The 24,470-nt window shown below is 44.8% G+C and overlaps 1 protein-coding gene across 3 annotated transcripts in view; it reads left to right on the top strand.

The window, feature by feature from the left end:
- The window catches only part of ccdc157 (coiled-coil domain containing 157), a 47,599-nt gene that overhangs the window by 5,670 nt on the left and 17,459 nt on the right, over positions 1-24,470 (top strand). For all 3 annotated transcript variants that reach the window (XM_085961544.1, XM_085961545.1, XM_085961543.1), the window contains exons 3-4: positions 20,690-20,849; positions 23,525-24,233. In XM_085961544.1, coding sequence (XP_085817670.1) covers positions 20,690-20,849; positions 23,525-24,233 — 869 coding nt within the window. The remainder of the gene's footprint in view (positions 1-20,689; positions 20,850-23,524; positions 24,234-24,470) is intronic.

Raw genomic sequence — 24,470 nt, 5'->3', positions numbered from 1 at the left:
ATTCGACCATAGTCGAATGTCTACCTGTTACAAACTCAAGTATTGAGAAGGAAACCCGAAATGACCCGACACACTCTCGGGTCTATGATTTGACGGTGAAGGGATGGCCAGCACATGGCGACTCACTGTTGCTAGCATTCTCGCCAAGGAGAGAACAGCTGTCAGTGTGCCGGGGGACCTTGATGTGTGGATCCCGAGTGGTAATTCCACCCAAGTTGAGAGATAGAGTGCTCAATGAGCTTCATGAGGGTCATCTGGGAGGGGTAAAAATGAAGAGCCTAGCCAGGGCATTTGTGTGGTGGCTGGGAATCGATAAAGAAATCGAGGATATGACCAAGAGATGCACAGGATGCCAGAAAGTCCAAAACGCTCCACCACAGGCCCCGCTACACCCATGGGAGTGGCCCTCATCTCCATGGCAACGGGTACACATTGATTTTGCTGGTCCATTTATGGACTCAATGTTTTTAATCGCCGTGGATGCACATTCGAAATGGCCAGAGGTCATCAAAATGTCCTCCACCACCACGGAGAAAACTATTGCAGTCTTACAGACCATCTTCGCCAGGAATGGCTTGCCAGAACAGATTTGCTCCGACAATGGACCACAGTTTGTGTCCGAGGATTTCCGGAGGTTTTTGAGGAATAATGGGGTAAAACATTACACATCTGCCCCATATCATCCAGCCACAAATGGATTGGCTGAGAGGTTTGTTCAGACCTTTAAAAAAGCAATAAAGGCGATGTATAACGACAACATACCACTACAACACAAGGTGGATAATTTCTTGTTTGCTTACCGGAATGCGACACATGCAGTCACCAACCAAGCTCCAGCCATAATGTTCTTTAACCGAAGGTTAAGATGTTGCCTGGATTTGCTCAAACCAAACATAAGACGAGATGTTGAGGATAAGCAATTCCAGCACATCAATGAGAAGCCAACCAGGAGCTTCAAGATAGGGCAACCAGTCTTGGCCTGCGACTACCGAACAGAAAAATGGCAGCCAGGAACGATATGCACACAGCAGGGACCACTAATGTACACAGTGGACGTTGGAGAGAGCAGCGTGAGATGCCATGCTGACCAGATTCTAGAGTCACAGGAACAAGTCAAACTCATACCACGAGCATGCGCACCTGGTGATGAACCCGAAGTACAGATTGCGTCTACCTCAGAATCAGTGGTATTGGAAGCTGACGAACTAACCAATGACAATGAGCCAGAATCGACTCCGCCGCAAGAACAGGATACTCGAGAAAGGCGCTATCCAGACAGGATCAGGAAGCCTCCTCAAAGACTGAATTTATAAATGATTACTTCAGTTGATGTATATAGTACAGAAAAAATTGTAATTGTAATTAGTTATTTAATTGTTAAATGAATGTTATGTACTGTTTATCTAAAAGGGAAGGAATTGTTGTGTATGTACCTTTAAGAGAGAACTGCTTTTATACTGTAGTACCGGCAGTGACCACACCTGTATATAAAGCCGTAGCAGGCTTCTGTACTTTCAGTTCCAGCATACCCTCTGTTCAGTAAACACCTGTTATTACCATTCTCCTGCAGTCCGTGTGTTATTGATACGCGGACACTACAGGAAGTGCTAAGATTGTCACTGAAATCTTTCTTTTAAAGTTGCAGCATCTCTGTTCACAGGCTCTTGTTAACCCATACCACATTAAAAACAAACACTTGAGATTTTCTAAATTTCTAAGATTATTTTTGTGGTATTGATTAAAAGTTATTGGATTTTATTTAATAATCCAAAAATCTTCTGAATAACTATTTTCAAGAAGGTGATAAAACAAACGAGGTAACTCCAGACCTATTCATCTTGTGTTAACTTTTCAGAAGAGATCCTGCCTCCTTAACCTTTTTTATGATATCCCAAATGGATATTGGAAAGACCTGTGATAGAGAATACCTAAGCTTCCAGAAAGCCAAAGCCTACAATAACGTCATGCATGAAAGACTGCTACATCAGCTTAAGGGAATGGCTATCCTAGGGAAAACTTAGAAGTGGAGAAGGAATTAGTGGAAAGAAAGGAAGCAGGGGAATGATGCCAGGATGGGGAGATGTACTGAATGGAGTGTCCCAAGGTTTGGTATTGGGGCTCCTGCTGTTCCTAATCTACAGTAACACAATGCTGTCAAATTTTCAAATGATACTTAAAATGGGAGGAGGGAAAGGAGCAGTCGAGTCTGATGATGAACTTTGACAATATTTGAAAGTGGGTACTTCTAGGGTAGATTGTGGAATGTTTTCCCACCTCATTTAAAAGGGAATTGGATATGTATTTGAAAAGGTACAATATAAGAGAATGAAAGGCAAGGGAATGAGATTAGATAACTCCATTTGAAGAGCTAGCATTGAACAGGTGCATTAGATTGAAATTACAATGAAAAAAGGTTTGTATGCTCTGCTATAATTTCTTTAAAATGGGGTAATACTTAAGCTAGCTACGAGAAAGACTGATTTAAAAGCCAGCCACTTGCAGAGCAGCAATCAAGAAGGCAAACAAGATACTGAGCTACACTGCCAAATTAACAGAGTGTAAATCTGAAGCCAAGATGTTGCATAACACTCTGGTCAAGCCATACATCGAACACTGTATTCAGCTCTGATCACTGAGGCAAAACAGAAACATCCAAGCAGAGAAGGGCTGCACGGCTGATTCTTAGTGTCAGAGGAAAGTTATGAATTTTTATTGGTTTACCAGTTGTCTTGACACAACATCACAGGATACAGATCAGGAAGGGCCATTCAGCTGATATTAGTTCATCCATCTAGAAAGACCCTACATTTCTCCCATTGCAGAAACTATTTTTTTCTTAAATTATTCCAGGGCTTTTGCCTCCATTACTCACGAAGTCCAATCCATGTATTGATAACTCTTTGAAGAACTTCCTGACATCAGTCCTAAATTTGTCTTTTACTAGTTTGAACCCATGTCCCCTTAACTTGCTCTTGCAATTTGTTTGAAGTAATTTTACAGATTTATCTTTTCCAGGTGGTTTACTGTCTTGTACACCTCTATGATTGCTTCTCCATTTCCTCCCTTCAAGGTTGAAAAGCCCAATCTTCTCCAGTCTTTCCTCATACCTCGACCGCCAACTAGGGATCAACTTTTTGGCAATTCTCATAACTGCATCCAGCACTCAAATGTCTTATTTGTGTCTTGGTGACCAGAAACAGACACAATACACAAGGTGTAGTCTGACAGGTGCACATTACAATTTCAGCAGGACTTCTTATTTGTACACTACTGTTTTGCCCAAATAGTTTAGTATGCAATGTACTTTGTTGATTTTTCTGCAGTGGTTGCACACGGAAATCCATCACCATGTTTAAGAGTCTTCAAACCAACCTACTGAGTGGGTTTCAGCCTTGGCTCAATAGTAGCACTCTCGCCTCTGTCAGGTCATGAGATGAAGTCCCACTCCAGAGACTTTGGTACATTGTCTAGACTGACACTTCAGTGCAGTACTGAGGGAGTGCTGCACTGTCAGAGGTGCCATCTTTCAGATGAGATATTAAACTAATGCCTCATTTGCTCTCTCAGGTGGACATAAAAGACCCCATGGCACTATTCAAAGAGGAGTGCAAGGAGTTCTCCTGGCTAACGTTTATCCCTCAACCATCATCATTAAAACAGATTATCTGGTCATTTATCTCATTGCTGTTTGTGGGACCTTGTTGTGCACAAATTGGTTGCCGCATTTCCCTACATCAAAACAGCGATTATATTTTAAAAGAAATACTTCATTGACTGTGAAAAGCTTTGCGATGTTGCGAAAGGTCCTATATGAAGGTCCTATATAAATGCAAGATCTTTCTTTTCCTATTGAGAACTCTACACATATAGAGTTGCTGTTTTCCTCATACAGAGCGCACATTCTCTTCCCAGGAGGGTAGACCCCACTTAACTAAGTGCAGAAAGCTATTTTGCAGGTTGGCAGAGCTAAGGCTATGGACACCCTATTTGCGCAGTGGTACTGCTAGAGTTTAGCCAGCTTACCAGTACAGAAGGCCAGTGCTGCATCATTCTGAGTCCCAGCTACTGATTCTGAAGAGCAGAATTACATTTTAAAAAACTTTTTGATAAATCCTGCTCAATAGAGGAGTTGGGTCACTTTATAGTTTGACAAGGCATAACCACAAAATAAACAGTGACAAAGTCATGAATTAACCTAGTCAGGATTGTAAGTGGAATTAAATGGCATCAAATTATAGATCACAAATCATTGCATATGTATAGAATCTCAGAAATTTACGGCACAGAAGGAGGCCATTCGACCCATTAGGCTGGATTTTCATTCAGGAGTCGGGTTGGAGGCGGGACTACAACTTTCAGGGTTGTATTCCCGCCTCCATCGAGATGCGGCCAATCCACGCGATTTTAACTTGATTGGCCTTGTTGAGCCCGCCCAGCGGGCTCAGCAGGCCAATTAAGGGCCACCCGGCAACAGGTGACTCACAGACTGAAATTTCATCTGTCAAGAGGTTTTGACAGATGAAATATCAGTGTTTCACAGCTGTTTGAAGCTGTCAAACACTGACAGTCTTACTTCTAACCTGAGTCCTTCTCCACAGACTCAGTTAGAAATCTCTCCCGCACAGTAAGCTGAAGGCTGTCACTTTTGACAGTTCGCAGCCACTTTGCTTTCTGTGCCGGTGAGATGAGGGACTCCCAGGACCTAAAGGAAGGAAGGCTGAAAAGGTAAGAAAAGGTCATTTAAACTTCTTTAATCACTTTAGACACACCAAACACACTTACCTTTGCACTCATGCACACATCACTCACCTGAACACCGACATCTCGACCCCTCCAAGTCCTTCAACCCGACGGCCTGCCTCCTCTAACTTGGCGTGGTTTGGAGCTGTCGGGAATCCCACACTTCAGCCTTAAAAATAGGGATTGGCTAAAAACTGCCTGTTAACTACCTGTTAACAGGCAGTTAATTGGCACTAATCCCTTCCCGCCTTGGGGAGGCGGGTCCCAGTGCGGGGCGGGTACCCGCCTCCTTTAAAACTGGCATAGAGGCGGGTTTGGGTGCGGGATGGGTTCGTGCCCCCCGATTTCGAGATTTTAACCCCCCACACGCCTCTAATCCCGACTCCACAGCCCAATGAAAATCCTGCCCATTGTGTCTGTACCGGCAAAATGTGGTCCACAAAATTCAAAGTGCTGATCCCATGTAACCAAAAACAGTATTCTCTCAAATGATTTTTCTTATCAAAATAACAACTGAGAAACAATGTACATTCTTTAAAAAAAAAAAAAAAGTTTTCATTTTTAAAATGCCCTCAATGGGTGTTTTGTTACTCTCTATTCAGGGGTGAAAATTTTCTTTGTGTGATATGGGCAATTAAATAGCAAACACCTTTTTATAAAGAATGGGTTTATAATTTCATTACACATAATGCACAGACGAACTCTCTCCACATGTGGATTTATTGCTGTGCATTTTTTTTAACTTTCCTTTGCAAAAGGTTTTAAATTTGTGTTGGGCCCCATTACCTGGTCCTGCTGAGCTCCAGTGTTGAGTCAGCTTATGATGGAGGTGAGGCAATGGTTAGATTGCTTTTTGATTTTAGTGGAACAAGAACATGTGTGGTCCAGCTGTGACATTCTCAAACCTGTGTGAAATAAATTATGTCACACTTGCATTTGTTAACATTAGTGATTACACCATGTATTAATGGAAGCTTTGTCAAGAGCTGGTAGTGAAATATGATCAACAATACCAGTTAAACTATTTATCAGATTTGATTGGCGGTGACATGAAATGTTATCTATATCGTATGTTAAAATGTCTTTAAAATGTGATTATGATTTTCCACATCTTCACACTTATAATGTTGATCTCCACAGTCCCAGATTACATGTACAACAGTATAAATAATTTTAGCCATGATTTATCTCTTCCAACATTGTGTGATTTAAAAAAAAAAGTATTCTGAAAGTCAAGAGTACACTTTCATATTTTGATTAAGTAGATTTCCATTGGGAATGCTTCTTGACGAATTGCCAGCGTAATTAGTTGTGCTTTAACAAATCTCCAAGCTGTAAATATTTATATGCAAATGTAACCCCACTATTTAAGAAAGGAGGGAGAGAGAAAACGGGGAACTACAGACCAGTTAGCCTGACATCAGTAGCAGGGAAAATTCTAGAATCTATTATTAAGGATGTGGTAACAGGGCACTTAGAAAATAATAATAGGATTGGGCAGAGTCAACACGATGAAAAGGAAATCGTGTTTGACAAGTCTGTTAGAGTTTTTTGAGGTTGTAACTCGCAGAATAGATAAGGGGGATGTGGTGTATTTGGATTTTCAGAAGGCATTCGATAAGGTGCAACAGAAGAGGTTATTAAACAAAATTAGGGCTAATGGGATTGGGGTAATATACTAGCATGGAATGAGGATTGGTTAACGGACAGAAAACAGAGAGTAGGAATAAATGGGTCATTTTCGGGTTGGCAGGCTGTCACTAGTGGGGTACCACAAGGATCAGTGCTTGGGCCTCAGCTATTCACAATCTATATCAATGATTTGGATGAGGGGACCAAATGTAATATATCCAAGTTTGCTGATGATACAAAGCTAGGTGGGAATGTAAGTTGTGAGGAGGATGCAAAGAGGCTTCAAGGGGATATAGACAAGCTAAGTGAGTGGGCAAGAACATGGCAAATGGAAGATAATGTGGAGAAATAGAAAAGCAGAGTATTTTTTAAATGGTCAGAGATTGGGAAATGTTGGTATTCAGAGGGACCTGGGTGTCCTTGTACATGAATCACTGAAAGTTAACATGCAGGTACAGCAAGCAATTAGGAAAGCAAATGGTATGTTGGCCTTTATTACAAGAGGATTTGCGTATAAGAGTAAAGACGTCTTACTGCAATTATATAGGGCCCTGGTGAGACCACGCCTGGAGTACTGTTCATCCCTGTTTGGCATAAAAATAAAACAAAAAAGGTGACTCAACTGTGGCTAACAAGGGAAATTAGGGATAGCATAAGATCCAAGGAGAGGACATATAAATTGGGCAGAAAAAGCAGCAAACCTGAGGATTGGGAGCAGTTTAGGATTCAGCAAAGGAGGACAAAGGAATTAATTAAGAGGGGGGAAATAGAGTATGAGAGTAAGCTTGCAGGGAACATAAAAACTGACTGTAAAAGCTTCTATAGATCTGTGAAGAGAAAAAGATTGGTGAAATCAAGCGTAGGTCCCTTGCAGTCAGAATCAGGGGAATTTATAATGGGGAACAAAGAAATGGCCTACCAATTAAATACATACTTTGGTTCTCTCTTCACAAAGGAGGACACAAATAACCTTCCAGAGATGTCGGGGAACATAGGGTCTAATGACAGGGAGGAATTGAATGAAATCAGTATTTGTAGGGAAATGACAGCATTGAAGGCCGATAAATCCCCAGGTCCTAATAATCTACATCCTAGGGTACTTAAGGATGTGGCCCTAGAAATAGTAGATGCATTGCTGGTCATCTTCCAAAATTCTATAGACTCTGGAATAGTTCCCATGGATTGGAGAGTAGCTAATGTAACCCCACTATTTAAAAATGGTGGTAGAGAGAAAACGGGGAATTATAGACCGGTAAGTGGGGGAAAATGCTAGAGTCCATTATAAAAGATGTAATAGCAGAGCACTTGGAAAACAGTGACAGGATCGGACAAAGTCAACATGGATTTACAAAAGGTAAATCGTGCTTGACTAATCTACTGGAATTTTTTGAGGATGTAACTGGTAGAATAGATAAGGGAGAACCAGTGGATGTGGTGTATTTGGACTTTCAGAAGGCTTTCAATAAGGTCCTGCATAAGAGATTGGCGTGCAAAGTTAAAGCACATGGGATTGGGGGTAAGGTACTGACTTGGATAGAGAACTGGTTGGCAGACAGGAAGCAAAGAGTTGGAATAAACGGGTCTTTTTCCGAGTGGCAGGCAGTGACTAGTGGGGTACTGCAGTGATCGGTGCTAGGACCACAGCTATTCACAATATATATTAATGATCTAGACGAGGGAACTAGATGTAATATCTCCAAGTTTGCAGATGACACAAAGCTGGGTGGGCATGTGTGCTGTGAGGAAGATGCAGAGAAACTCCAGTATAATTTGGACAGGTTGGATGATTGGGCAGATGCATGGCAGATGCAGTATAATGTGGATAAATGCGAGGTTATCCACTTTGGTGGCAAAAACAGGAAGACAGATTATTATCTGAACGGCAATAGACTGGGAAAAGGGGACGTGCAACGAGACCTGGGTGTCCTTGTGCACCGGTCGCTGAAGGTAAGCATGCAGGTGCAGCAGGCGGTTAAGAAGACAAATGGTATGTTGGCCTTCATAGCGAGAGGATTCGAGTACAGGGGCAAGGATGTCTTGCTGCAGTTGTACAGGGCCTTGGTGAGACCACACCTTGAGTATTGTGTGCAGTTTTGGTCGCCTTATCTGAGGAAGGATGTTCTTGCCATGGAGGGAGTGCAGCGAAGATTCACCAATGGTGGAGCAGGCTAGAGGGGCCAAATGACATACTCCTTCAAACTGCCATTAGTGCGGGCGGACAGTATACAAAAAACGTTCAAAAATCCGCTCATTAGCGGTTGGCCAATCATACGGGGGAATCTGCTCATTAGCATTGAGTGACGTGAAGGTTGACCAATCCTATGGGGGGAGCGCGCTGCGTGACGGGGGGCGTTTCATGGCGTGTGTGGGCGGGGCCTAATCTTTCAAACTGCCGTTAGTGTGGGAGCACGAAAAACCACAGACAACCACGCAGCGATAAACTGATAAACTGCGACCATACAACAGCCAGAAAAACATCGACCGAAATAAATCCAGCAGCGGAGCAGCGTCGGAGGCCCGCAGTGGGAGCTCATCAGGGCTCACTTGGGCCGGGCCTGAGGCGATACGCTGCGCGCGGGGGCTCCGGTTCACCGGAGCGGCAGGGGTCCATCGGGCCGGGCCTGAGGCACTCCTTCCCCCCCTCTCTCTCCAGGCTAATCCCGAAATAAATCCAGCAGCGGAGCGGCGTCGGAGGCCAGCAGCGGGACCTCATCAAGGCTCACTCGGGCCGGGCCTGAGACGATACGCTGCGCGCAGGGGCTCCGGTTCACCAGAGCGGCAGGGGTCCATCCAGCCGGGCCTGAGGCGCTCCTTCCCCCCAGTCTCTCTCTCTTCCCCCCAGTCTCTCTCTCTCTCTCTCTCTCCGCCCCAGTCTCTCCCCCAGTCTCTCTCTCTCTCTCTCTCTCTCTCTTCCCCCCAGTCTCTCTCTCCCCCAGTCTCTCTCTCTCTCTCTTCCCCCCAGTCCCTCTTTTCCCCCCCAGTCTCTCTCTCCCCCCGTCTCTCTCTCTCCTTCCCCCTCTCTCTCTCTCTCTCCTTCCCCCTTTCTCTCTCTTTCCTTCCCCCTCTCTCCTTTCCCCTCTCTCCTTCCCACACAGACAGACAGACAAACTCATTTATATATATAAAAATTATTTCTACTTTTTACATAACAACATGCCCTCAAAAAACCCTCGGCACCGCCGGGCACTCCAGCTAGTGTTCTTATAAGGATGTGTACATGGCAGTTGACTCCTGACCGTCATTCAATAAGATCATGGCTGATCTGCTACCTCATCTCCACTTTCCTGCACTATCCCCATATCCCTTGATTCCCTTAATATTCAAAAATCTATCGATCTCTGTCTTGAATATACTCAACGACTGAGCCTCCACAGCCCTCTGGGGTAGAGAATTCCAAAGATTCACCACCCTCTGAGTGAAGAAATTTCTCCTCATCTCAGTCCTAAATGGCCAACCCCTTATTCTGAGACTGTGACCTCTGGTTCTAGACTCCCCAGCCAGAGGAAACATCCTCCCTGCATCCACCCTGTCAAGCCCTGTAAGAATTTTGTATGTTTCAATGAGATTACCTCTCATTCTTCTAAACTCCAGAGAATATAGGCCTAGTCTACTCAATCTCTCCTCATGGGACAATCTCCCCTTCCCAGGAATCAGTCTGGTGAACCTTTGTTGCACTCCCTCTATAGCAAGTATATGCTTCCTTAGGTAAGGAGACCAAAACTGTACACAATACTCCAGGTGTGGTCTCACCAGGGCCCTATATAATTGCAGTAAGATGTCTTTACTCAAATTCTCTTGTAATAAAGGCCAACATACCATTTGCTTTCCTAATTGCTTGCTGTACATGTAGGGTTGCAAAGGGGTGGAAAGTTTCCGGTAAATTTCCGGAAATTTTCCACGGGAAGTTTAGCTTGGGAATTTTGGGAATTTTGCCCAAAAAAGCACATGCTAGCATAATATTGTTTTTTTTGTATTTCTTTCTTTTTTTTCCCACAGGTCCTCTCTTAAAATTACTAACAGAGATGGAATGTTAATTATTAAGGAATTTCTTAATCAATATATGTTTATCTTCTTACTTGGCTTGTTTTAATAATTACAAGTTTTGTGTGTGACTGTGAACAAATGTGTCCTGATTGGTTGGATGAGTGGATGAGCGATTAGCTCCCTCTATTTGTAATATTTGCATATCGAATTGTGATTGGCCTGCAGGCATCTGTAAGACTGCTATAGTTTTTATAAGATCCAGGTTAGGGGTCCTGAGGGAAGTCATTTTGTTTTCTGCTGATGTTGTGATGATGCAGTAAGTAAATCAGACTTTATACCAAATAAACCAGTTACTTGTTGAACTCTGTTGTCCTTCAATTTAAAATATACAAAATAATACACTATTGGTGATGTAGCATCGTGTGTGTACAGGTCATGCTTCCATCACATGGAGCATCAGCAAAAATGTACTCACCCTGTTGCAATCGTGCTGATCGACCGCAGTTCGACACAGAGATGAATGCCCTTTATTTCTCTGCATAGAACAATGCCACGTTTACCGTCGGATGTGTGGAAGCATTTTACCCCAGGCATTAAAGATGGAAAGACTGTGTACATGTGCAAACACTGTAGAAAGCCATATGTAAAGAATGCCACAAAGATGCAGCAGCATTTATCCAAATGCAACAACTTCACTCAAAGCTCACAGCAGTCAGCCCAGAGTTGCTCTGCTTCCATTCAAGAAGATGATGGTTCTCATTCAGCATCAGGCTCCTTATCAGCAACTCCTGGCCCACTTGGAAGGTTCTTTGATACAATGGATAACCATAGCCAGAAGAATGCAGATGAGTGCCTTGCTTGAGCTGCATACGCAACAGGCTCACCCCTCATGCTCACAGCCAATGTGTACTGGAAGAGATTTTTCAATGTTATTCGCCCTGCATACTGTCCTCCCACCAGACATGCTTTGTCTACTTATTTGCTGGAGGCTGAGTATAACAGAGTCCAAGGAAAGCTCAAAGAAATGGCAGACTGTGTTGCAGTTATCTCAGATGGGTGGTCAAATGTACGAGGGGAGGGCATCATAAACTACATCGTCTCCACTCCTCTCCCAGTGTTCTTCAAGAGCACAGACACGAAGGACAACAGACACACAGGCACATACATTGCTGATGAACTGAAAGCGGTCATCAACGATCTTGGATCACAAAAGGTCTTTGCAGTAGTTACTGACAATGCTGCGAATATGAAGGCTGCTTGGGCTCAAGTAGAGGAGGCCTACCCTCATATTACGTCTATTGGGTGCGCAGCTCATGGGCTTAACCTGCTCCTCAAGGACATCATGGGTTTGAGAACCATGGAAGCACTGTACAAGAGAGCCAAGCAAGTTGATAAGTATGTCAGGGGAAAACAGGTAGTTGCAGCAACCTACAACTCCAAGCAAATGACAAAGAACAAGAACACCACACTGAAGCTGCCCAACAACACTAGATGGGGTGGTGTTGTCATAATGTACAACAGCCTTCTGGAGGGTAAGGAGTCGCTGCAAGAAATGGCAATATCCCAGTCTGGGGATATGGAAACCACCATCAAGAAAATACTGCTGGATGATGTGTTTTGGGAGAGAGTGGTTAGCAGCCTTAAACTACTCTCACCAGTAGCATCTGCAATTGCTCAGATTGAAGGAGAATGATGCTGTCTTGTCAGATGTTCTCAGGCTTTTTACTGATTTAAAAGAACAAATCAGCATTGCCCTACCCACATCCCTGCTGCTCAAAGCAGAGGAGAAGGCAATTGTTCAATTCATACAGACGCGTCAAGAATTTTGTGTCAAGCCGATTCATGCTGCAGCATACATGCTGGACCCAAAGCATGTTGGGAGACCATTACTTTCTGGAGAACAGATCAACAGCGCTTACAGTGTGATTTCTACCCTCTCACACCATCTCAATCTGGATGTGGGCAAAGTTCTGGGAAGTCTGGCAAAGTTCTCTACCAAGCAAGGTCTTTGGAATGGGGATGGGATATGGGAATCATGCAAGCATATCAGTGCACATACCTGGTGGAAGGGACTTTGTGCATCTGAGGCCCTGTCACCTATTGCATCGGTGATACTCCAAATCCCACCTTCATCAGCGGCCTCTGAACGAAACTGGTCACTTTTTGGGAATACGCATACAAAGGTGCGCAACAGGCTGACTGAGAGTGGAGAAACTGGTGGCTATCCAGGCGAACCTACAACTTATTGAGCCAGCTAGACACTGACACAGAGGAGGAAATGGACACGTCAGAGCCAGAGTCAGAGAATCAGGAGGAGCAATGAGGAGTAGAAGACAGGGACAAAATAAGGACAAATTACAGGCTAAATAAGCTGACGCTCTTTTTATTTTATTTTAGATGGGTCTTTTTTGTGGGGGTTCAATAAAGTTCAAAATTATAACCTAAATAAAGTTTTGAAAGCCTGTTTTTATTTGTATGGAACAGTATGTCTATTTTGACGACAAAGATAATATAAGGGTCAGAGACAAAAACCATCAGTGTGCAAAAAAACTCAAAATTCCCATAAATTCCCGAAAATTCCCATGGAAAGTTTCCTCTTTTAAAAATTCCCAGAATTTTGCAACCCTACATGCATGTTAACTTTGTGATTTATGTACAAGGACACCCAGGTCCCTCTGAATACCAACATTTCCCAATCTCTCGCCATTTAAAAAATACTCTGCTTTTCTATTTCTCCTACCAAAGTGGATATGAAAACCAAAAATAAAAGAAGAAAGACTTGCATTTGCATTTATATAGCGCCTTTCACGACCACCGGATGTCCCAAAGCGCTTTACAGCCAATGAAGTACTTTTGAAGTGTAGTCATTGTTGTAATGTAATGTAGGAAAAGTGGCAGCCAATTTGCGCTCAGCAAGCTTCCACAAACGACAATGTGATAATGACCAGATAATCTATTTCAGTGATGTTGATTGAGGGATAAATATTGGCCCAGGACACTAGGGAGAACTCCCCTGCTCTTCTTCAAAATAGTGCTGTGGGATATTTTACATCTACCTGGGAGAGCAGACAGGGCCTCGGTTTAACGTCTCATCTGAAAGACAGCACCTCCGACAGTGCAGCACTCCCTCAGTACTGCACTGGAGTGTCAGCCTAGACTTTTGTGCTCACTAAAACTCTGTCCTTATTTCTGATTGCTTGTTAGACTGAACCAGATGGTTTACAACCTAGGTGTCCTATTCAACCCAAGCTGAGGTAAAAATCACATATTCTATTCATCACCGACTGCTTACTTCCACCTCTGCAGCATCTTCCCACCTCTCTCCTACCTTCGTTCCACCACCACTGAATTCCTTATCTACACTTTTGTTACTTTCAAAATCATTTTCTCCAACGCACCTCTTGGCCTCTTCCCACATTCCTTCCTACACAAACTCTTAACTCATTCAAAACTCCATTGCCTGCATTCTGCCCCACATGAAGTCCTGGTCACCTTTCACGCCTGCCCTCACTGGATTCCTTTGCTATCTATCCTACCTCATATCAAATTCAAAATCCTCAGTTACAAATTCCCCATGGTCACCCCCACCCTATCTCTGCCTTCATAGCGAGAGGATTCGAGTACAGGAACAAGGATGTCTTGCTGCAGTTGTACAGGGCCTTGGTGAGACCACACCTTGAGTATTGTGTGCAGTTTAGGTCGCCTTATCTGAGGAAGGGAGTGCAGCGAAGATTCACCAGACTGATACCTGGGATGGCAGGAATGACGTATGAGGAGAGATTGGGTCGATTGGGCTTATATTCGCTGGAGTTTAGAAGAATGAGAGGGGATCTCATTGAAACTTATAAAATTCTAACAGGACTAGACAGACTAGATGCAGGAAGGATGTTCCCGATGGCGGGGGAGTCCAGAACCAGGGGTCACAGTCTAAAGATAAGGGGTAAACCATTTAGGACTGAGATGAGGAGAAATTTCTTCACCCAGAGTGTGGTGAACCTGTGGAATTCTCTACCACAGAAGGCAGTTGAGGCCAATTCATTAAATATATTCAAGAAGGAGTTAGATATATTTCTTAAGGCTAAAGGGATATGGGGAGAAAGCAGGGACAGGGTACTGAATTTGGATGATCAGTCATGATCTCATTAAATGGCGGAACAGGCGCGAGGGGCCGAATGGCCTACTCCTGCTCCTATCTTCTATGTTTCTGCAATCTCCTCCAGCCCTAAATCCCAGCTTGTGCCCTTTGGTCCTTCAACTCTGGCCATTTGTGCAGTATTCACTCCCTCCTCTGCATTATGGGTGACCAAGATGACTTGGCCTTACTCTCTGGAATTCCCTCCCTAAGTCCCTCTGCCTTGCCACTTCTCTGCCTACTTGAAAAGACTCTGTGAAACCTATTTTTTTTTTATCCCACTTTCAATTATCTCTCCTAACTCTTCTTCTGGTGCTTTCTGTAGATTTCACCTCTGTGAAATGCATTGAGACATTTTCTACATTTAAAATGCTATAGAAATGAACGTTTTTACCATATTACTGATACACTTTTTACTGTAATACTATTTTAACACAGTGCTGATTTTTGACCACCAGATGACACTGTTGCATTTTGAAAATCCCTTGTTAGAGCTGCTGAGTCAGTGGTGGACCAGCGCTGCAGGAAAAACAGCAGGATCCAGAGAAACCAAACAAAAAGACGCAACACTACTTGCTGGGTTAACAATATCATGATTCTGAAAAATGAATTCTAAACAGAAAATGCTGGAAGTACTCAGCAGGTCAGGCAATATCTGTGGAGAGAAACAGAGTTAACATTTCAAGTCGGTGACCGGGGAATGGGATGGACACTGTCTTCTGCCCTCACTGCACTGCTGCCCTCACCCCTTCCTCTCCCTCCCAGAACCACAATCGAGATCCCCTTGTGTTCACCTTCCACCCCCCAGCCTCCATATTCGATGGCTCATGCTCCGCCATTTCCACCACCTCCAGCGCGATGCCACCACCAAACACATCTTCCCCTCCCCATTCAGCATTCCAAAGGGACTGTTCCCTCCGCGACACCCTGGTCCACTCCTCCATCACCCCCAACAACCGCGCCCCTTCCCACGGAACCTTCCTATGCAAACGCAGGACCTACCCTTTCACCTCCTTCCTTCACACTGTCCAGACCTCCAAACATTCCTTCCAGGTGATACAGCGATTTACTTGTACTTCTTTCAATTTAGTGTACTTTATTCGCTGCTCACGATGCAGTCTCCTCTACATTGGGGAGACCAAACGCAGATTGGGTGACTGCTTTGCTGAACACCTCCATTCAATCCGCATGTGTGACCCTGAGTTTCCGGTCACTTGTCATTTTAATGCTCTGCCCCACTCCCACTCTGACCTCTCTGTCCTTGGCATTCCAATGAAGCTCAACGCAAGCTCAGAGAACAGCACCTCAACTTTCTATTAGGCACTTTACAGCCTTCTGGACTCAACAGCGACTTCAACAATTTCAACTCATAACCACTGCTCCCATTTTTTCAGACAACAGGTGCTGGTAATGATTCTGCTGTTGCCATTTACACCTCGTCTAGCCCCATCTTTTGTTTCTTTACTTGCCTCATTACCATCCCCTTTTGCCTTGCGCCATCAACAGCAGAATCATTACCAGCCCCTGTTGTCCGAAAAAATGGGAGCAGTGGTTCACTAATGTCCTTTAGGGAAGGAAATCTGCCGTCCTTACCTGGTCTGGCCTATATGTGACTCCAGACCCACAGCAATGTGGTTGACTCTTAACTGTCCTCTGAACTGGCCTAGCGAGCCACTCACTTGTAATAAACCGCTACGAAACAAAATAATAAGAATGAAACCGACGGACAACCCAGCATCGACCTCGGCTACGGACACGGCAACGGCACACCCAGCCCAGTCGACCCTGCAAAAGTCCTCCTCACCAACATCTGGAGACTTGTGCCAAAACTGGGAGAACTGTCCCACAGACTAGTCAAGCAACAGCCTGACATAGTCATACTCACAGAATCATACCTTTCAGCCACTCAGTTGTACCAAACCGCTACTGTTGGACTGCAGCGGTTCAAGACGGTGGCTCACCACCACCTTCTCAAGGGCAGTTAGGGATGGGCAATAAATACTGGCCTTGCCAGTGATGCCCACATCCCATAAACGAATAAAAAAAAATCCCTTTTGTCATTTAATCTCTCCTGCCTTCCACCCTATCACAAACCTTTCCTTTTATTCTTTCCTCCCCCCTTTCCCCGCCTCTGTACTTGCTTAAAACCTGTTACATCCGTAACGTTTTCCAGTTCTGATGAAAGGACACCGAACTGAAACGTTAACGCCGTTTCTCTCTCCACAGTTGCTGCCTGACCTGCTGAGTGTTTCCAGCATTTTTTTGTCTATATTTCAGATTTCCATCATCTGCAGTATTTTGCCTTTGTATCTGTAAAAAGAATATTTGAAACAAATGAGTTACAAGAAAAAAAATCCACCAAAAGCAAAAATAATCGTAAGGAAAATAGCATTTTTAAGGTGAGCCTGATGTGTGACACACGTGGAAACCTATTTTTTCAATTGTTCATGGGATGTGGGCGTCGTTGGCAAGGCCAGTATTTATTGCCCACCCCTAACTGCCCTTGAGAAGGTGGGGGTGAGCCACCGTCTTGAACCGCTGCAGTCCAACAGTAGCGGTTTGGTACAACTGGGTGGCTTGCTAGCCCATTTCAGAGGGCAGTTAAGAGTCAACCACATTGCTGTGGGTCTGGAGTCACATATAGGCCAGACCAGGTAAGGACGGCAGATTTCCTTCCCTAAAGGACATTAGTGTACCAGATGGGTTTTTACGACAGTCTTCATGTTTCGTGGCCATGTTCAAGAGTCTCCAAATCAAGCTATTGATAATTCCACACAGGTAGTTTCTGCCTTAAGGCTTGCTCTCCCTCTCTCTGCAGGGCGGAGCCCACTTATTAATTTCAGAGAACATAAGCACAGGTTAATAAGATTTGAGGCTGAGGGATCACCAGGTGTGTGCAAGGGTAGCATTTAACCATCTAAAACTGCTGCACTGCCTACCAGATTACTTTGGTGATACCAGCTATGAGCAGCATCTCTGTGTATTGCAGAGTACCTCCATTGAAACAATGGGAAGTTTGACTTCAAACAGAGCCTGAGGGTTACTCCAGAGGCATCTAACCCATTGAAAACCATGCTACACGTTGGGGTTGCAGACTTTCTAAGTTGTAGCATGGTTTCCTGGGGTGGGCTAGCCTTGCAGCAGCTCGCAGGCCAATTTGAACTTGTGCCTTTTCTGCCCCGTTTGCAATGGAGCCACTCAAAGGACGGTCCCCACTCCTGACATCACCAGAGAGGCCTAACCATGGAATCTCTACTCCATGTCAGCATGAAAACGGATGTTTAAAAAAAAAAAAAAATTAAAGAAATTTACAGTGAGTCTATTGTTTTCTTCTATAAATAGATGGAGTTTACTTGTAATGAAAAGTATTTCCCCGTGACTTTCCTCCCCTGTTGGGTGCAAAGAGGCTGCAGAGAGATATAGGCAGGTTGACTGAGTGGGCAAGAACACGGCAACTGGAATACAGTGTGGGGAAGTGTGAAGTTATCCACTTTGGGAGTTAAAACAAAAAAGCAGAATGTTTTTTGAATGGTGAGAGACTGGGAAATGTTTGCATTCAGAGGGAGCTGAGTGTCCTTGTACATGAATCACAGAAAGTTAACATGCAGGTACAGCAAGCAATTAGGAAAGCAAATGGTAAATTAGCTTTTGTTACAAAGGGATTAGAGTTAAGGCCTAGAAATTGGCCTGAGGCGCCCAAGCGGTGCAAAGTTCGCCTGGGCGCTGGAATTTGCGCCGTGATCGCCGCATTAGCAATCACCGCAAATTCAGTTGAAGTGCCCCTAGAGGGAGACGGGGCGCGGCTTGAGGTGCTCCGCGTCCCTCTTAGGGCGCTGAAAGTGAATTTCGCAGCGCTACGTGCCGCAGCGCCACACGCTGCGGCATGGCACGCTGCGGTACTGCAGGCCTTCCTCCCACTGTTAAGGGGGAGGGGCCTGCAACAGCACGAGCCCCGATCGCGAGTGCCAGCAAAAGAGCCCGGCACCAAGGAGAAGTGCTGGGCTCTCGGGAAACAGTCGGCAATGCCGCGGGGGGGGGACCAGGAGGCCGGGGACGGAGGTGCTGGCAGGCGGCCGCCCCGCACCTCCACCTTAACTTGCGCCTCTGCCGGCACAGTAAGGCCCCGTGAACCGGGCGCGGGTAGCGAACGGCGCAACTGCGGCGTTCGCTACCAAATATCGCGAACGGGGCGCGAATGGGGCACTGCGCACACCGATGACGTCATCGGTGGCAGCACAGCGCAAATGTCTAACGCCACCATTAGCGCCCCTGCTGAATATCGCGGGAGGCGCAGCCAGTGGCGCTACAGCCACTGACTGCCTCTTTAGGCGCTAACAGGTGGCGCTACTCACCCAATTTTTCCCCCTAAGAGTCTTACTACAATTATACAGGGCATTGGTGAGGCCACACCTGGAGTACGGTGTACAGTTCTGGTCTCCTTACCTAAGGAAAGACATACTTGCCTTAGAGGGAGTGCAACGAAGGTTCACTAGACTGGTTCCTGGGATGAGGGGATTGCCCTATGAGGAGAGATTGAGTAGACCAAGACTATATTCCCTAGAGTTTAGAAGAATGAGAGGTGATTTAATTGAAACATATAAAATTCTTAAGGGGCTTGACAGGGTTAATGCTGAGAAAATGTTTCCCCTGGGTGGGGAGTCTAGAACACAGGGTCACAGTCTCAGAATAAGGGGTCAACCATTTAGTACTGAGATGAGGGGAAATTTCTTCACTCAAAGGGTTGTGAATCTTTGGAATTCTCTACCCCAGAGAGCTGTGGATGCTCAGTCGTTGAGTATATTCAAGACAGAGGTTGATAAATTTGGGGGAATTAAGAGATATGAGGATAGTGCGGGAAGGTGGAGTTGAGGTAGAAGATCAGCCATGATCTTACTGAATGGCGGCGCAGGCTCGAGGGCCAAATGGCCTATTCCAGCTCCTTTCTCTTACGTTCTTATGTTGAGGTCTTTATATTACAGTATTGTATGGACACATTTCATACATAGCTTTCTTATCACCCTGTAAATGCTGTCTCCTATAATTCACATCGAATGATTCTGACATCTAATTTGCCTAAACACAGATAACAACAGACAAGGAAACCCCACCAACTATAATATCAGCAGAAAACTGGAAAATCATAAATGGATTGCTTAATTAGACATTAATTAGTAACTTATTTAATAGGATAACGACGTGGCAGCAGCTTCTTTGCCAAATCATTAACCAAATACAAAACTATTTTGCAACATACGGCCGGTATTACAAAGTGGCCAGTTGTAGTTATCTTTGACCCCAGGGTTTGGTTAACCCTACAAATAAAACAGGATTGTGTACTTTGTAACAAATTCTGTCATATTTACAAAAAGCTGATTTAAAAAAAATCTTTTAAACTTATTGGCCTAGAAATTGGGTTGGGCGCCAAAGTGGGGCAAAAGTCGCCTGAGCGCAGGATTTAGCACAGCGATCGGAGTGATACCGATTGCCAGAAATTCAGTTGCAGTGCCGCTCGAGGGACACGGGGCGAGGCTCGAGGCGCTCCGTGTCCCTCTTAGGGCGCTGAAACTGATTATCGCAGCGCAACGTGCCACACCGCCACATGCTGCGGCACGCCACGCTGCGGTACTGCAGGCCTTCCTCCCCCTGTTAAGGGGGAGGTGCCTGCAACAGCGCGAGCCCTGATCGCGAGTGCCGGCAAATGAGCCCGGCACCAAGGAGAAGTGCCGGGCTCTCGGTAAACAGCCGGCAATGCCGCGGGGGGGGGGGGGGGTTAGGAGGCCGGGGACGGAGGTGCTGGCAGGCGGCCGCTGAAAAAGCGGCCGCCCCGCACCTCCACCTTAGCTTGCGCCGCTGCCGGCACAGTAAGGCCCCGTGAACCGGGCGCGGGTAGTGAGCGGCGCAACTGCGCCGTTCGCTACCAAATATCGCGAACGGGGCGCGAATGGGGCGCTGCGCACACCGATGACGTCATCGGTGGCGGCGCAGCGCAAATGCCTAACGCCACCATTAGCGCCCCTACTGAATATCGCCGCAGACGCAGCCAGTGGCGCTACAGCCACTGACTGCCTCCTTAGGCGCTAACAGGTGGCGCTACTCACCCAATTTCTCCCCCATAATGTTAAAATGGAATTATATTGGAGTGGGCATAAAGTGTTAAAAGTGGTCACTGTTCCATGTAAACTGTGTACTTTTTTTCTGTAGGCTGGTGCTACTGCTGCAGAGTTTCACACACTACGTTGACATTCTTGCGAAGGAGCAGAGTATCCCTTTCTCTAAGTCAGTAGGTCCATCCATGTCTGTTGGCCTGGTGGTGAAGAAATACTGGAACAGTATGCTTAAACTGGGGACCCTCCACCAGCAGGTAGGCACAGGGTTCTCACAATTCAGGATTCATTTTCACTACATTTGTAAAACTGCTCTGCTTTCAATTCCTTGTTTGAAATCATAATAAAAATTGAACAGGCAGACACAAAGAAACGCAATTGAAGTGCTCTGTAATCTGACCCTTTTTTTCTCTTTACTTTGTAATTGTTCTACCTTCCCCTTCAGGCATTAATTTCTCTTGGGGCTTGGGTTGGGGGGGGCGGGGGCGGGTGGCTGAATGTGGATTGTCCTCGTCTGTGTGGCTCATGGACACTGCCCATTTGCCCTTATCAGTTTATTCTGTTGCACCAAACTGAATGGATTTAGTTATTTCAGTCAGTGGACCAATATACAAATGACAAAACGTAGAACAAATTTGTTAACAACTACTTCAAATTAAAGATAAAGTAGAATAGGGACAGGGACTTTTATCAAATTTAAGGTTTTCATGTCTCACTGCAGCCATTGCAGCCTATATACATAGGACAATAAAAATCATGATCAGCTCAAGTAAGCACGATCTGTTAATGTGCCAAAATAACAACAGAAAATGCTGGAAAAACTCAGCAGGCCAGGCAACATCCGTGGAGAGAAATTAGTGTCGACGTTTCGGGTCTAACCCTAATTTCGACTCTAATTTCTCTCCACGGATGCTGCCTGGCCTGCTGAGTTTTTCCAGCATTTTCTGTTGTTATTTCGGATTTCCAGCATCTGCAGTATTTTGCTATCCTGTTAATGTGCCAATTGGCTCAGAGATCTTTGAGCTAACGGTGAAACAATTAAAGACAGTTCCATTCACTAGACAGAGAGAAAAGCTACCAATCAACAGCAACCAAGGACCACAAAACTATCCAATTAAATTAATCATTTTTTCCAAAACCAGCAAGCTGCAACTACCACAAAACAAACCAGATTTTGCTCAAATAATTTCTTCCTGCTATTTATGGCCACCACATTTCTTCTTTGTTTGGGTTAGTGTACACAACTGAAAATAACATTTATAGCAGAAGTATATTTAAAAATAGGCACAATTCTGAAAAGAGGTCGCTAAACATACCTGTAAAATTGGTCATTTAATGTTGGAAATGCCTGCAGGAAGTCCCCCCCTCCCCCGCATAGGCCTGTCCATCAGTCTGGACGTGGGAATTTTCAGCTGCTATTGACAAATTCTGTGTGTATAAGAAAAAAGACTTGCATTTATATAGCACATTCCAGGATGTCCCAAAGCGTTTTGCAGCAAATGAAGTACTTTTGAAGTGTAGTCACTGTTGTAATCTACCTTATCTGAGGAAGGACGTTCTTGCCATGGAAGGAGTGCAGCGAAGATTCACCAGGCTGATACCTGGGATGGCAGGAATGACGTACGAGGAGAGATTGTGTTGATTGGGTTTATACTCACTGGAGTTTAGAAGATTGAGAGGGGATCTCATCGAAACTTATAAAATTCTGTCAGGCCTGGACAGACTAGATGCAGGAAGGATGTTTCCGATGGCCGGGGAGTCCAGAACCAGGGGTCATAGTCTAAGGATAAGGGGTAAGCCATTTAGGACTGAAATGAGGAGGAATTTCTTCACCCAGAGTGTGGTGAACCTGTGGAATTCTCTGCCACAGAGGGTGGTGGAGGCCAGTTCATTAAATATATTCAAGAAGGAGTTAGATATATTTCTTAATGCTAAAGGGACAAGGGATATGGGGAGAAAGCAGGGACAGGGTACTGAATTTGGATGATCAGCCATGATCTCATTGAATGGCGGAGCAGGCTCGAGGGGCCGAATGGCCTACTCCTGCTCCTATTTTCTATGTTTCTATGTAATGTCGGGAAACGTAGCAGCCAATTTGCTGTTTTAGTGATGTTGGTTGAGGGATAAATATTGGCCAGGACACTGGGGAGAACTCCCCTGCTCTTCTTCACATAGTGCCAGGGGGTCACTTACGTCTACCTGAGAGGCCTTTTCTGAAAGATGGCACCTCCAACAATGCAGCACTCCCTCAGTGCTGCACTGAAGTGTCAACCTAAGTTATGTGCTGAAGTCTCTGGAGTGGAACTTGAATCCACAACCTTCTGTAAATGCGTCCTTGAAGTCTTCCCAGTAACCCCACCTTGGCAACCCCTCTCTCATCTGAAGCTTGTTTACCATTTCCAGTGCCCACATCAAATTCCAGCAAGTGCAGCTCTTCCCAAGCTACCGTAGGAGTTATAGTTTTCACTCTGGTTCTGTGAATCTACAGAACCCAGAAAACACTGTGACAACACAAATCTAATGGCAGCTTGACCGCTTGGGAAGAGTTGCACTTGTTAGAATTTGATGTGGATACTAGAAATGGTAAACAAGCACCGGCCATCACTTCTGATGGGAGAGAAGTTGCCAAAGTGGGGTTACTTGGCAGACTTCAAGGACACATTTTCAGGACAGTTTTGTTGGGGTTATTAGTCCATCCACACAACACCCCTGGCAGGTAAAAACTCATGAAATTCTAGTCCTGAAACTTAAAAAAAAAAAAAAAAAAAAAAAAATTCTTGCTTGCTTCTTTACAGAAACATTGCTACAAATAATTAAACATCACCCACCCTGTGTCAAAATCCTGCTTTATGCACTTGTTACTGTTTAATTTGAACAGGAAATATTGCAACTGTCGGAGCAGATTATTTAATCTGTGTTCTTATCTTAATAGAAAAAGTTGGTGGCAGAAGACCTTTCTAAACTGCAAAGCGACCTGATGAATTCCAAGGCAGAGATTGACAGGTTGAAGAATTGTTCATCTGTACCTTCTAACTCATCGCCATCCCCCAGCAGCATCAAATCTACCGGGATGATTCATTCACAAGTCTCTGCTACACCCGTGCATGCTGCATTAGGAGAAGCACCAAGAAACTCTACTTCTGGTATAGCCACAGACACCCGGAGCATCGGCTCACAGACAGTGGAATCGGCTCTGGTACCATGTGATGCCTGTGCCCGCACACAAGCGACCCTTAAAAAGGTCAGCAATTCCATTGTCACCATTTGCCATAACCAGAACATCCCGTCGGCTCTGAGCAGGTTTCAGGAAGTGGTGAAGGAAACTCTGGGGGATGGTATGATGACAGCGACTGACGTGGCCTATTGGGCCTCCGAACAGAGCAAAGACCTGGCACGCATAAACAAACATCTCACTGAACTCATGAGCTGCATTAACCCACTCAAAGCTGAGCTGCAGGCCACAGCAGAGCAACAAAGTCAAATGAAAAAGAAAATAGACAATTTTAATAAAGAACTCGAAAAGGAAAAAGAGCAGCAACTCTTGAAGATAAAAGAGTTTGACAACCAAATGGAGGAAATTAAACAAAATAATTCAGAGACAGTATCAAAACTTGAGAGTGATAAAGAGATGCTCAGGAAAGGTAATCCCAAATTTGACATGGCACATTTACTAGGTGGTGAGGAAACAAAATATATTTTTAAATGATGTAGGCATCATTTGACATTCATGTCAAGGATGTATCTTCATTCATGATTGAACTGTACTGGGCAAGTCCACATGGCTTAAAGCATCACTATATATTTTAAAAACCATTTTCACCTGTGAATTTAACATTTAAAAATTTGATCTCAAAAAATCTCCACTCTTACCCTGAAAT

The sequence above is a fragment of the Somniosus microcephalus genome, chromosome 19, assembly GCF_052327205.1.
Source record: "Somniosus microcephalus isolate GS21.2 chromosome 19, FLI_Smic_1.0, whole genome shotgun sequence".
NCBI lineage: Eukaryota > Metazoa > Chordata > Chondrichthyes > Squaliformes > Somniosidae > Somniosus > Somniosus microcephalus.
Note: the sequence above shows the minus strand (reverse complement) of the source record. Positions and strands in the feature narration are given on the sequence as shown.